The 13,889-nt window shown below is 41.6% G+C and overlaps 1 protein-coding gene across 6 annotated transcripts in view; it reads left to right on the top strand.

The window, feature by feature from the left end:
* CIC (capicua transcriptional repressor) overlaps window positions 1-13,889 on the top strand; it is a 368,710-nt gene that overhangs the window by 345,946 nt on the left and 8,875 nt on the right. For 4 of the 6 annotated variants that reach the window (XM_053690941.1, XM_053690940.1, XM_053690944.1 and 1 more), the window contains 2 exons: window positions 10,378-10,619; window positions 10,809-10,963. In XM_053690941.1, coding sequence (XP_053546916.1) covers window positions 10,378-10,619; window positions 10,809-10,963 — 397 coding nt within the window. The remainder of the gene's footprint in view (window positions 1-10,377; window positions 10,620-10,808; window positions 10,964-13,889) is intronic. The other 2 variants (XM_053690942.1, XM_053690943.1) reach the window with 2 other exon arrangements.

Here is a 13,889-nt window from a genome sequence, read left to right as displayed (position 1 = left end):
TATACTGGGAGCTAAGATTTCTGGTTTCACTGTTTTTAGCTCACAGAGCTCTGTGGTTAAAATCTTGGTCTGTAGATGTCTCATCCAAGTCCAACCTTTTGTCTTTGCCTTATAAGGGCAAAACCCTGTTTGGTCCAGGTCTAGCTGAAATAATTTCCGAAATTACAGGTGGAAAGGGCTCTTTCCTACCTCCAGGATTAAAGAAATAGATCTAAGGTTCACCAGAATTCTAATTTTCGTTCCTTTCGTAACTTCCAAGTCGGAACAATCCAAGTCTTCTTGTATTGGATCAAGTGGGGGGCAGACGCTCTCTTTTTCGTCAGGCTTGGATACCCCATGTCCCAGATCCTTGGGCTGTAGACATAGTGTCCCATGGTTACAGAATAGGATTCAAATCTTGTCCTCCCAGGGGCTGATTCCACCTGTCAAGGTTGGCTGCGGACCAGATAAAGAGAGAGGCCTTCTTAAACTGCGTAAAGGACCTATCTTCCCTGGGAGTGATTGTTCCAGTTCCTCTAGAGGAACAGGGTCTAAGATTTTATTCAAATCTGTTTGTAGTTCCCAAAAAGGAAAGCACTTTCCGTCCCATTCTATACCTCAAGTGTCTCAACCAATTCCGTCCTTCAAAATGGAGACCATCCGTTCTATTCTTCCTTTGGTGCAAGAGAGTCATTTAATGACAACCATAGATCTGAAGGGCGTGTATCTTCATGTTCCCATGCACAGGGATCATTACCAGTATCTGAGGTTTGCTTGTCTGGACAAACATTTCCAGTTTGTTGCCCTTCCTTTTGGCCTTGCTACAGCTCCCAGAATTTTTACAAAGGTTTTGTGTGCTCTTCTGGTAGTGGTCAGGTCTCAGGGAATTGCTGTGGCGACTTATCTGGACGACATCTTAGTTCAAGCGCCATCTTTTCATCTAGCAAGATCTCATACAGAGATGTTGTCTATTCTACGTTCCCACGGGTGGAAAGTGAATCTGGGAAAGAGTTCCCTTGTACCAGATACAAGGGTGTGTTTCTTAGGAACAATTATAGATTTTTCCTAAGAAACACACCCTATAGATTGAAGATTTTTCTGACGGACGTCAGAAAATCCAAACTTCATGCTTCGTGCATTTCTCTCCAGCCGGCTATTCGTCCATCAGTGGCTCAATGCTTGGAGGTGATTGTTCTCATGGTTGCCTCCATGGACATCATTCCTTTTGCTTGGTTCCATCTGAGACCCCCTACAACTATGCATGCTCAGTCAATGAAACAGGACCACTCAGATCTCTGGCAGAGGATAAATCTGGACTTCCTAACAAGAGTCTCGCTCTCATGGTGGATCTCACAGGACAATCTGTCTCGGGTACATGTTTCCTGAGGCCTTCCAGGGTGATTGTGACCACGGACACCAGCCTGTTGGGCTGGGGAGCAGTTTGGGGCTCCTTAAAAGCACAGGGCCTATGGACTCGGGAGGAGTCTTCTCTTCCAATAAACATCTTGGAGTTTAGAGCAATCTTCAATGCCTTCATAGCGTGGCCTCAACTAGCCTTGGTCCAGTTTATCAGATTTCAGTCGGACAACATCACCTCGGTGGCTTACATCAACCACCAGGGAGGAACTCAAAGTTCCTTAGCAATGAAGGAGGTGACTTGCATTTTCCAGTGGGCGGAGTCTCATGATTGTCATCTATCTGCCATTCACATCCCAGGGGTGGACAACTGGGAAGCGGATTTTCTGAGCAAACAGACCTTTCTTCCCGGAGAGTGGGCTCTCCACCCAAAGGTCATCACAATGATAACCCTCAGGTGGGGGGGGGGGGTTCTGGAGTTGGATCTGATGGCGTCTTGTCAAAATGCCAAGCTTCCAAAGTAAGGTTCAAGGTCAAGAGATCCACTAGCTGTTCTAATAGATGCTCTGGCGATTCATTGGAACTTCAATCTAGCATACCTGTTTCCTCCGTTTGCTCTCCTTCCACGAGTAATTGCTTGTATCAAGCAGGAGAGAGCGTCTGTGATTCTAATAGCTCCTACATGGCCTCGCAGGATCTGGTTTGCAGATCTGGTGACAATGTCATCTCTTCTACCTTGGAGGTTACCTTTGAGGAAGGACCTTCTACTTCAGGGTCCTTTCCTTCATCCTAATCTAGATTCTCTGAAGCTAACTGCTTGGAGATTGAAAGCCTAGTGTTGGCTAAAGGTGGCTTTTCTGAGAAAGACATAGATACCATGCTCCAGGCTCGTAAGCCTGTTACTTGCAGAATTTACCATATGGTATGGCGTAAATACCTTTATTGGCGTGATTCAAAGGGTTTCTCTTGGAACAGAGTAAGGTTTCCTCGAATTTTTTTGCTTTTTCTTCGGGAGGGCCTGGATAAAGGTTTGTCAGTCAGAACTCTGAAGGGGCAGATTTCTGCACTGTCTATTCTTTTGCACAAACGTCTGGCAGATCTGCCAGATGTTCAGTCTTTTGCTCAGGCCCTGGTCAGAATCAGGCCTGTGTTTAAACCTGTTGCTCCTCCTTGGAGCCTTAATCTTGTTCTTAAAGTTTTGCAGCAGGCTCCGTTTGAGCCAATGCATTCTGTGTTGATGTTAAATTACTTTCTTGGAAGGTTTTGTTTCTTGTTGCTATTTCTTCTGCTCGCAGGGTTTCCGATCATTTAGCTCTGAAGTGTGATTCCTCTTACCTTATTTTTCATGCTGATAAGGTGGTCCTCCGTACTAAGCTGGGTTTTCTCCCTTAGTGTCGGATCGCAATATAAATCAGGAATTGTTGTTCCTTCTTTTTGTCCCAATCCTCCTCCTCAGAAGGAACGTCTTTTGCATAACTTGGATGTTTTGCATGCTCTAAAATTTTACCTTCAAGCAACTCAAGATTTTCGGCAGACTTCTGCCCTGTTCGTTGTTTACTCTGATAAGCGAAGGGGTCAGAGGGCCACTTCTACCACTCTTTCTGGTTGAGAAGTGTTATCTGTTTAGCTTTTGAGACAGCTGGACAAAAGCCTCCTGAGAGAATTGTAGCTCATTCCACTAGAGCTGTTTTCATCTTCCTGGGCTTTCAGAAATGAAGCTTCGGTGGTGCAAATTTGCAAGGCTGCCACATGGTCCTCCATTCGTACCTTTTCCAAATTCTAAAAATGTGATACTTTTGCCTCGGCTGAGGTTTCTTTTGGGAGAAGGCAGTGTTGCCTTCGTTTTAGGTCCACCTGTCTTGTTCTCCCTCCCTTTCATTCTGTGTTCTCTAGCTTGGGTATTGGTTCCCACTAGTAATTGGAATGATTTGTGGACTCTCCATGCCATAGGAAAGAAAACAAAATGTATGCTTACCTAATAAATTTATTTTTCTTTCATGTAATTAGCAAGAGTCCATGGGATATACATTCCTACCAGGAGGGGCAAAGTTTCCCAAACCTCAAAATGCCTATAAATACCCCCCTCACCACACCCACAAATCAGTTTTACAAACTTTGCCTCCCGTGGAGGTGGTGAAGTAAGTTTGTGCTAGATTCTACGTTGATATGCGCTTCGCAGCAGGCTGGAGCCCGGTTTTCCTCTGTGTGCAGTGAATGTCAGAGGGATGTGAAGAGAGTATTGCCTATTTGAATTCAATGGTCTCTTTCTACGGGATCTATTTCATAGGTTCTCTGTTATCGGTCGTAGAGATTCATCCATTACCTCTACTGATTCTCGTTTCAGTACTGGTTTGGCTTTCTACTACATGTAGATGAGTGTCCTGGGGTAAGTAAGTCTTATTTTTGTGACACTCTAAGCTATGGTTGGGCACTTTTATATAAAGTTCTAAATATATGTGTTTAAACATTTATTTGCCTTGATTCAGGATGATCAATATTCCTTATTTCAGACAGTCAGTTTCATTATTTGGGATAATGCATATGAATAAATCATTTTTTCTTACCTTAAAATTGACTCTTTTTTTTTTTCCCTGTGGGCTGTTAGGCTCGCGGGGGCTGAAAATGCTTCATTTTATTGCGTCATTTTTGGCGCAGACTTTTTTGGCGCAAAAGATTTCTTTGTCATTTCCGGCGTCATACTTGTCGCCGGAAGTTGTTCGTGTTTGCGTAATTTTTTTGACGTTTTGCGCCAAAAATTTCGGGGTCACCGGATGTGGCGTCAATCTTGGCGCCAAAAGCATTTAGGTGCCTATAATGTGGGCGTCTTTTTTGGCGCTAAAAAATGTGGGCGTCATTATTGTCTCCACCTTTTTTTCACATTATTTAAGTCTCATTTTTCATTTGCTTCTGGTTGCTAGAGGCTTGTTCATTGGCATTTTTTCCCTTTCCTGAAACTGTCTTTTAAGGAATTTGATAGATTTTGCTTTATATGTTGTTTTTTCTCTTACATATTGCAAGATGTCTCAGATTGACCCTGGATCAGAAGCTACTTCTGGAAAAACGCTGCCTGATGCTGGTTCTACCAAAGTTAAGTGTATTTGCTGTAAACTTGTGGTAACTGTTCCTCCGGCTGTAGTTTGTGATGAATGTCATGATAAGCTTGCTAATGCAGATAGTATTTCCATTAGTAATATTCCATTACCTGTTGCTGTTCCATCAACATCTAATACTCAGGATGTTCCTGTTAATATAAGAGATTTTGTTTCTAAATCTATTAGGAAGGCTATGTCTGTTATTCCTCCTTCCAGTAAACGTAAAAGGTCTTTTAAAACTTCACATTTTTCAGATGAATTTTTAAATGAACATCATCATTCTGATTTGTCTGTTTCTGATGATGATTTTTCTGGTTCAGAGGATTCTGTCTCAGATATTGACACTGATAAATCTTCATATTTATTTAAAATGGAATTTATTCGTTCTTTAAAGAAGTTTTAATCGCATTAGAGATGGAGGAATCTAGTCCTCTTGATACTAAATCTACTAAGCGTTTAAATTCGGTTTTTAAACCTCCTTTAGTTATTCCGGAAGTTTTTCCTGTCCCTGATGCTATTTCTGAAGTAATTTCTAGGGAATGGAATAATCTGGGTAATTCATTTACTCCTTCTAAAAGGTTTAAGAAATTGTATCCTGTGCCATTTGACAGATTAGAGTTTTGGGACAAAATCCCTAAAGTTGATGGGGCTATCTCTACTCTCGCTAAACGTACTACTATTCCTACGGCAGATAGTACTTCCTTTAAGGATCCTTTAGATAGGAAAATTGAATCCTTTCTAAGGAAAGCTTATTTATGTTCAGGTAATCTTCTTAGGCCTGCTATTTCTTTGGCTGATGTTGCGGCAGCTTCCACTTTTTGGTTGGAGGCTTTGGCACAACAAGTGTCAGATCATAATACTCATAGCATTGTTAAACTTCTTCAACATGCTAATAACTTTATTTGTGATGCCATCTTTGATATCATTAGAGTTGATGTCAGGTATATGTCTTTAGCTATTTTAGCTAGAAGAGCTTTATGGCTTAAAACTTGGAATGCAGATATGTCTTCTAAGTCAACTTTGCTTTCCCTTTCTTTCCAAGGTAATAAATTATTTGGTTCCCAGTTGGATTCTATTATTTCAACTGTTACTGGGGATACTGTTACTCAGGATAAAAAATCTAAAGGTAAATATAGGGCTGCTAATCGTTTTTGTTCCTTTCGTCAGAATAAGGAACAGAAGCCTGATCCTTCCTCTAAAGGAACGGTTTCTGTTTGGAAACCATCTCCAGTCTGGAATAAATCCAAGTCTTTCAGAAAGCCAAAGCCAGCTCCCAAGTCCACATGAAGGTGCGGCCCTCATTCCAGCACAGCTGGTAGGGGGCAGATTACGATTTTTCAAAGAAATTTGGATTAATTCGATTCACAGTCTTTGGATTCAGAACATTGTTTCACAAGGGTACAGAATAGGTTTCAAGGTAAGGCCTCCTGCAAGAAGATTTTTTCTTTCTCGCATTCCAATAAACCCAGTGAAGGCTCAAGCATTTCTGAAATGTGTTTCAGATCTAGAGTTGGCTGGAGTAATTGTGCCAGTTCCAGTTCTGAAACAGGGTCTGGGGTTTTACTCAAATCTATTCATTGTTCCAAAGAAGGAGAATTCCTTCAGACCAGTTCTGGATTTAAAAATATTGAATCGTAATGTAAGGATACCAACATTCAAAATGGTAACTATAAGGACTATTCTGCCTTTTGTTCAGCAAGGGCATTATATGTCCACAATAGATTTACAAGATGCATATCTGCATATTCCGATTCATCCAGATCACTTTCAGTTTCTGAGATTCTCTTTTCTAGACAAGCATTACCAGTTTGTGGCTCTGCCGTTCGGCCTAGCAACAGCTCCAAGGATTTTTTCAAAGGTTCTCGGTGCCCTTCTATCTGTAATCAGAGAACAGGGTATTGTGGTATTTCCTTATTTGGACGATATCTTGGTACTTGCTCAGTCTTCACATTTAGCAGAATTTCTCATACGAATCGACTTGTGTCATTTCTTCAAGAACATGGTTGGAGGATCAATTTACCAAAGAGTTCATTGATTCCTCAGACAAGGGTAACCTTTTTAGGTTTCCAAATAGATTCAGTGTCCATGACTTTGTCTCTGACGGACAAGAGACGTCTGAAATTGGTTTCAGCTTGTCGAAACCTTCAGTCTCAATCATTCCCTTCGGTAGCCTTATGCATGGAAATTCTAGGTCTTATGACTGCTGCATCGGACGCGATCCCCTTTGCTCGTTTTCACATGCGACCTCTTCAGCTTTGTATGCTGAACCAGAGATGCAGGGATTATACAAAGATATCACAGTTAATATCTTTAAATCCGATTGTACGACACTCTCTGACGTGGTGGACAGATCACCATCGTTTAGTTCAAGGGGCTTCTTTTGTTCTTCCAACCTGGACTGTGATCTCAACAGATGCGAGTCTGACAGGTTGGGGAGCTGTATGGGAGTCTCTGACAGCGCAGGGGGTTTGGGAATCTCAGGAGGCGAGATTACCAATCAACATTTTGGAACTCCGTGCGATTTTCAGAGCTCTTCAGTCGTGGCCTCTTCTGAAGAGAGAATCGTTCATTTGTTTTCAGACGGACAATGTCACAACCGTGGCATATGTCAATCATCAAGGGGGGACTCACAGTCCTCTGGCTATGAAAGAAGTATCTCGGATACTTGCATGGGCGGAATCCAGCTCCTGTCTAATTTCTGTGGTTCACATCCCAGGTATAGACAATTGGGAAGCGGATTATCTCAGTCGCCAGACGTTACATCCGGGCGAATGGTCTCTTCACCCAGAGGTATTTCTTCAGATTGTTCAAATCTGGGGACTTCCAGAAATAGATCTGATGGCTTCTCATCTAAACAAGAAACTTCCCAGGTATCTGTCCAGATCCAGGGATCCTCAGGCGGAGGCAGTGGATGCATTGTCACTTCCTTGGAAGTATCATCCTGCCTATATCTTTCCGCCTCTAGTTCTTCTTCCAAGAGTGATCTCCAAGATTCTAAAAGAGCGTTCGTTTGTTCTGCTGGTGGCTCCAGCATGGCCTCACAGGTTTTGGTATGCGGATCTTGTTCAGATGGCTTCTTGCCAACCTTGGACTCTTCCGTTAAGACCAGACCTTCTATCTCAAGGTCCTTTTTTCCATCAGGATCTCAAATCATTAAATTTGAAGGTATGGAGATTGAACGCTTGATTCTCAGTCATAGAGGTTTCTCTGACTCCGTAATTAATACTATGTTACAGGCTCGTAAATCTGTGTCTAGGAAGATATATTATCGAGTCTGGAAGACTTACATTTCTTGGTGTTCTTCTCATCAATTTTCCTGGCATTCTTTTAGAATTCCTAGAATTTTACAGTTTCTCCAGGATGGTCTGGATAAAGGTTTGTCTGCAAGTTCCTTGAAAGGACAAATTTCTGCTCTTTCTGTGCTGTTTCACAGAAAGATTGCTAATCTTCCTGATATTCATTGTTTTGTACAGGCTTTAGTTCGTATAAAACCTGTCATTAAGTCAATCTCTCCTCCTTGGAGTTTGAATTTGGTTCTGGGGGTTTTACAAGCTCCTCCGTTTGAACCTATGCATTCTCTGGATATTAAATTACTTTCTTGGAAAGTGTTGTTCCTTTTGGCCATCTCTTCTGCTAGAAGAGTTTCTGAGTTATCTGCTCTTTCTTGTGAATCTCCTTTTCTGATTTTTCATCAGGATAAGGCGGTGTTGCGGACTTCATTTAAATTTTTACCTAAAGTTGTGAATTCTAACAACATTAGTAGAGAAATTGTGGTTCCTTCATTGTGTCCTAATCCTAAGGAAAGATTGTTACATTCTTTGGATGTAGTTAGAGCTTTGAAATATTATGTTGAAGCTACTAAAGATTTCCGAAAGACTTCTAGTCTATTTGTTATCTTTTCCGGTTCCAGGAAAGGTCAGAAGGCCTCTGCCATTTCTTTGGCGTCTTGGTTAAAGTCTTTGATTCATCATGCTTATGTCGAGTCTGGTAAAACGCCGCCTCAAAGGATTACAGCTCATTCTACTAGGTCAGTTTCTACTTCCTGGGCGTTTAGGAATGAAGCTTCGGTTGATCAGATTTGCAAAGCAGCAACTTGGTCTTCTTTGCATACTTTTACTAAATTCTACCATTTTGATGTGTTTTCTTCTTCTGAAGCAGTTTTTTGGTAGAAAAGTACTTCAGGCAGCGGTTTCAGTTTGATTCTTCTGCTTATAATTTCATTTTTTTCATTATAAGATTTAATTTTTATTTTGGGGTGTGGATTATTTTTCAGTGGAATTGGCTGTCTTTATTTTATCCCTCCCTCTCTAGTGACTCTTGCGTGGAACTTCCACATCTTGGGTATTTATTATCCCATACGTCACTAGCTCATGGACTCTTGCTAATTACATGAAAGAAAAACATAATTTATGTAAGAACTTACCTGATAAATTCATTTCTTTCATATTAGCAAGAGTCCATGAGGCCCACCCTTTTTTGTGGTGGTTAGGATTTTTTTGTATAAAGCACAATTATTCCAATTCCTTATTTTTTATGCTTTCGCACTTTTTTCTTATCACCCCACTTCTTGGCTATTCGTTAAACTGATTTGTGGGTGTGGTGAGGGGTGTATTTATAGGCATTTTGAGGTTTGGGAAACTTTGCCCCTCCTGGTAGGAATGTATATCCCATACGTCACTAGCTCATGGACTCTTGCTAATATGAAAGAAATTAATTTATCAGGTAAGTTCTTACATAAATTATGTTATTTCCAGGCATGGAGAGTCCACGACCCGCCCTTGTTTAAATTCTGACGACAGGCACCTCTCTACCCTTATGTTATCTTCTTTTTCCGTTCCCTTCGTCCAAATGACTGGGGGTTATGGGTAAGGGAAGTGACACTTAACAGTTCTGCTGAGGTGCTCTTTGCCTCCTCCTGCTGGTCAGGAGTTAATATCCCACTAATAATTGGAATGATTCGTGGACTCTCCATGCCTGGAAATAAATAAATTTATCAGGTAAGCATACATATTTTTTTTTCTCCCCAGGAGGTTTAAGATCCTCCACTGCACAGAACAAATTTGTTTTATATCTCTGCATTTAAGAATACTTATGATCTAGTGGCTTCAAAGGATTGTCAGCCAGTTTACATTTACCTAAAGAATATTTATTGGTTTCCTTCAGTGCATTTTTCTGCTTTTTCATGCGCTTCTTCACAAAAGATGAGGCAGATTGACAGGCTTATTGTTTCACAGGGGCAGCACAAAGGTGCCAGCAAAAAAATAGGATTTATCAGTCAATTTGTTCATTGCTTTTAGGTCTTTCACATAATGAAAATATCTGTTTTGGGCATTCCCCAGTTCCAGGGCAGCTAAAGCACTGGAGTTATATTCAACATCCGTGTTACAATCATCTCCCAGATTTCAAAAGCCTTCTAAATTTAAAGTAAATTCTTCTGCAGATGACAGTTGTGTGTGTTAAAGGGACAATCTACTCCAGAATTAAATTGTAACTCTGTAGTGTGTAGACTCGTCTCACTAAGAGGCAAACTTATTATTCTCTCGTTCGTTCGCTCTCTCTCTCGTTCGTTCGCTCTCTCTCTCGTTCGTTCGCTCTCTCGTTCGTTCGCTCTCTCTCGTTCGCTCTCTCTCTCGTTCGATCTCTCTCTCGTTCGCTCTCTCTCTCGTTCGCTCTCTCTCTCGTTCGCTCTCTCTCTCGTTCGCTCTCTCTCTCGTTCGCTCTCTCTCTCGTTCGCTCTCTCTTTCTCTCTCTCGTTCTCTCTTGTAATTATTTTCCAAATCTTTTTTAAATTATAAGTCTAATTTATTAGATTTTTGTATAACCTCTTGCAGTGCTTTCAGTAAATATATAATATATATTTGTTTTGAGTCTCCCATTATCATAGGCAGTTTAGTCACAAAGCTAGCTAGATAGATATCAAACAAATTGATATATTTTTCTCTTTGAACAGTACTCTTCAGAATGGAAAGTCACTACTACTGACAGCCGCTCAGACTTGGCAAATGCACCACAGGTTCCTCCTCCTCCCTCTTCCCCAGCATCCCTGCCTGCCACTCCAAGTGTAAGTGGGACCACTGAGGCGTCCAGAGCCACAGGACCACCCTTGGAAGTTACAGACAGGAAGGACAGCATGGTCAAGAAAGTGAAAGTGCGTCCCCCACCTCTAAAGAAGACCTTTGACTCTGTAGACAAGTGAGTTCTAAATAAAAAAAAAAAAAAAAATTAATTGCTGTCTTAAAATATACGAACCTAATTATGTTTCTCTTTTTCTCGCTTATTTTTTCTTGTTCCCCTCTCTGTTTTACCTACTGAATATTTCTCTCTAGTAGCTAATATTTCTCTTTTTCCTAAAGTTACTGAACGCTCCCACTCTACCCCCAGCAGGGTCCTGTCAGAAGTGGATTTTGAGGAACGCTTTGCAGAGCTACCAGAATTCAAGCCTGAGGAAGTGCTGCCCTCACCCACACTTCAGTCTCTTGCTACCTCTCCCCGTGCCATCCTGGGAAGCTACCGTAAGAAGCGCAAGAATTCCACTGGTATCTGCCTTAAATTGTTTTGGGGTTGCAATTCCTTATTTTATTAATTTTTTTGCAGTTTTGTTTCTAATTGATAACTTTTAAATCTTATTCTTTCAGATATAGGATTATTTTGCTTTACACTCAGATAGTTTTGAACTTGTGTCCTCTGCCACCCAATTTCTTCTCTTGCTGTACTATATTAAAGTTCTTTCATCATTCCCAGTCAGGGATCAAGTCCTACAAAACAAAGTGTGGGAACTCACCACTTCCACCCCCCCCCCCCCACAATAAATATTGTGTGTGTATATATATATATATACACACACACACTGTATTTATATGTATATAATCTATACACTTTGGTTAATGCAAGCAAATTAAATCCAATGAAGTGTTGAATGGTTGCCTTTGGGCCTCAGAATCCTCCTCTGTCACAGAGTCTCGCCCACTTAAGGTGCAATAGTCCTGTTTCTGCTGAGGGCAGCTAAATAACCCTAGAGCAAGCTACAAAGAAATGTAAGCACCATGTGTTACACATATTGCGGGGTGATAACACAGCAGGATCGCTGACAGACTTGTATTTAGTGTATTGTAGGAAGTGTTACTGCCCATTACAAGAGGATCTCACTATCCCTCTAACTAGACTGCTCCAGCTCCTTCCACCAACAGCAGCGTTGTTTACTGAAGTGTTTCTGTTCTCTATCCAGAGGGAACTTATTTCCTACTGCAAAAATAGTGCAGGAACTCCGTTCCCATGCGTTCCCTCTCGACTTGACCCCTATTCCTAGTGTTTTCTTTCTAATGGCAGTAAGAGTCTACGAAATCCATTCATAACCTATGGGAAATATTTCATCTGGCCACCAGGAGGAGGCAAAGACACCCTAAAGAAAGCATTAAATATCCCTCCCACTTCCCCTACCCTCCCAGTAGTTATTTGCCTCTTTGCATGGAGGTAGGCAGAGAGAGGTGCTCTGCTGAAGATTCAGATTGTATTGCTCTCAATGGATTGTTTCCTGTAAAAGAGAGCAGTTGAGTTGTTAAAAAAAAAAAAACATGTAAATCTCTTAGTAGACATTTGGTGTACATTAGCTGTTGGATGTCGCAGGGAAGTTGCTATGCCTCCTCCAGTGTTATGCTATCCTCCCTTTCAGGCAAATGGTGTTAGTTACACTGATTTTCCTTTGTCTTACAGGACTCCTTCAGGATGGAAAAGCTAGGCAAGTCCTGACTTTTATTTCCTTACCCTCGCTAATGGCTTATTACCTAATAAGACGGGCAATAACCAGTTTGCCTGCAGGCTATGTCTGTGAGCAAGCAAACATAGGTGGTTAAGTTGTTTAATGCAAGTGCCTGAGACCATGTCAATACAGGTTTGATTCCTGGTTGAGCTGATATTGAAACCTATAGAAGGGCAGTAAGTTGTTAACCTGCAATCATTTCTGGGGCAATTCTGAAATTTCTCCTACAGAAGGAGCATTAATCATGAGACATCAGGACCTAGGTTGTTTTCAGAAGGGCAAATATGATATGAAATATACGAAACGAGTCCTCTGACTGGACTTGCCGTCGCTTACATGTCATCTCCCGTGGTCTTTTTGAGTAGCATTGTCACATAAGAGCACATTGGGGTGCGGCTTGGTTCTTTATGGGATATGCAGTATGCATGCTATAGTACAGCTTTTTTTCTTCAAAGCTCGAACCACATGCAAGTTGTGTAACAAACGTTCCTTTTGGAGAAGGATTCAGACAATAGGAAGGCACCTCAATCTCCTGATTGATATTTTGCGAGAAGAGACCACCTTAGGTAAAAAAAACTAACCTTATCCGCATGGATAATAAGATGTAGAGGATCACACTGTAAGGCAGATAATTCAGAAACTCTGCGACCAGAGCAGATAGCCAACAAAAATTTCCAAGACAAATCTTTAATGTCAATAGAATGCATAAGCTCAAACGGAGCATGTTGAAGAACAAGATTAAGGCTCCAAGGGGTAGCAACAGGTTTAAACACAGGCCTAATCCTAACAAGGGCCTAAACAAAGGACTGAACATCAGGGATATTAGCCAATTTTTTATGAAATAACACAGAGCAGAAATCTTTAAGAGGACTGGCTGACAAACCTTTCTCCAAACTCTCTTGGAGAAAAAGAAGAATCCGAGGAATCCTCACCTTGTGCCAAAGAAAACCTCAGTCCTAACACCAAGATAGATAAGTGTGCCACACATTATGGTAAATGCGTCTAGTAACCGGCTCGCGAGCCTGGATCAGAGTATCAGTGACCCTATCAGAGAAACCTCTCTTGGACAGTACTAGGTGTTCAATCTCAGAGAATTGAGATTTGGTAAAGAAATGGACCTTGCTGAAAAAGGTCCACTCTCTGAGGCAACCTTCAAGGAGGCGAGGCAACATTCAAGAAGGCAAGGACAACATCATCCGCAATGAGCAATTAGGATCACTGAGGCCCGCTCTTGCTTGCGTTAACCCAAGGAAGGAGCGCAATCGGAGGAAACAGGTAAATAAGATTGAAATTCCACGGAACCACTAACACGTCCACCAAGACCGCTTGATGATCCTCGATCTCGACCCGTATCTGGTCAGTTTGGCATTGAGAGGAGAGGCCATCCACTCCCTGGGATGGAAGGTCTGTCTGCTTAGGAAGTCTGCCTCCCAATTGTCCACCCCCGTAATATGAATGTCCGAGATGTGACACTTGTGAGACTCCGCCCACTGTAGGATGCAAGACACCTCTCGTGGCTAGGGAACTCCTTGTTCCCCCCTGATGATTGATATAAGCTACTGATGTAATGTTGTCCGACTAAAATGTAGCCACCAATCAGCAAGCGCTACCCAGGATTCTGAACCAAAAATAGGCCAGCTACTAAGCTTACATTTCTGCTTTTAAAATGAAGATACCAAGAGAACGAAGAAAACTGATAATCGGAA

This window comes from Bombina bombina, chromosome 8, assembly GCF_027579735.1.
Source record: "Bombina bombina isolate aBomBom1 chromosome 8, aBomBom1.pri, whole genome shotgun sequence".
NCBI classification, from domain to species: Eukaryota; Metazoa; Chordata; class Amphibia; order Anura; family Bombinatoridae; genus Bombina; species Bombina bombina.
Note: the sequence above shows the minus strand (reverse complement) of the source record. Positions and strands in the feature narration are given on the sequence as shown.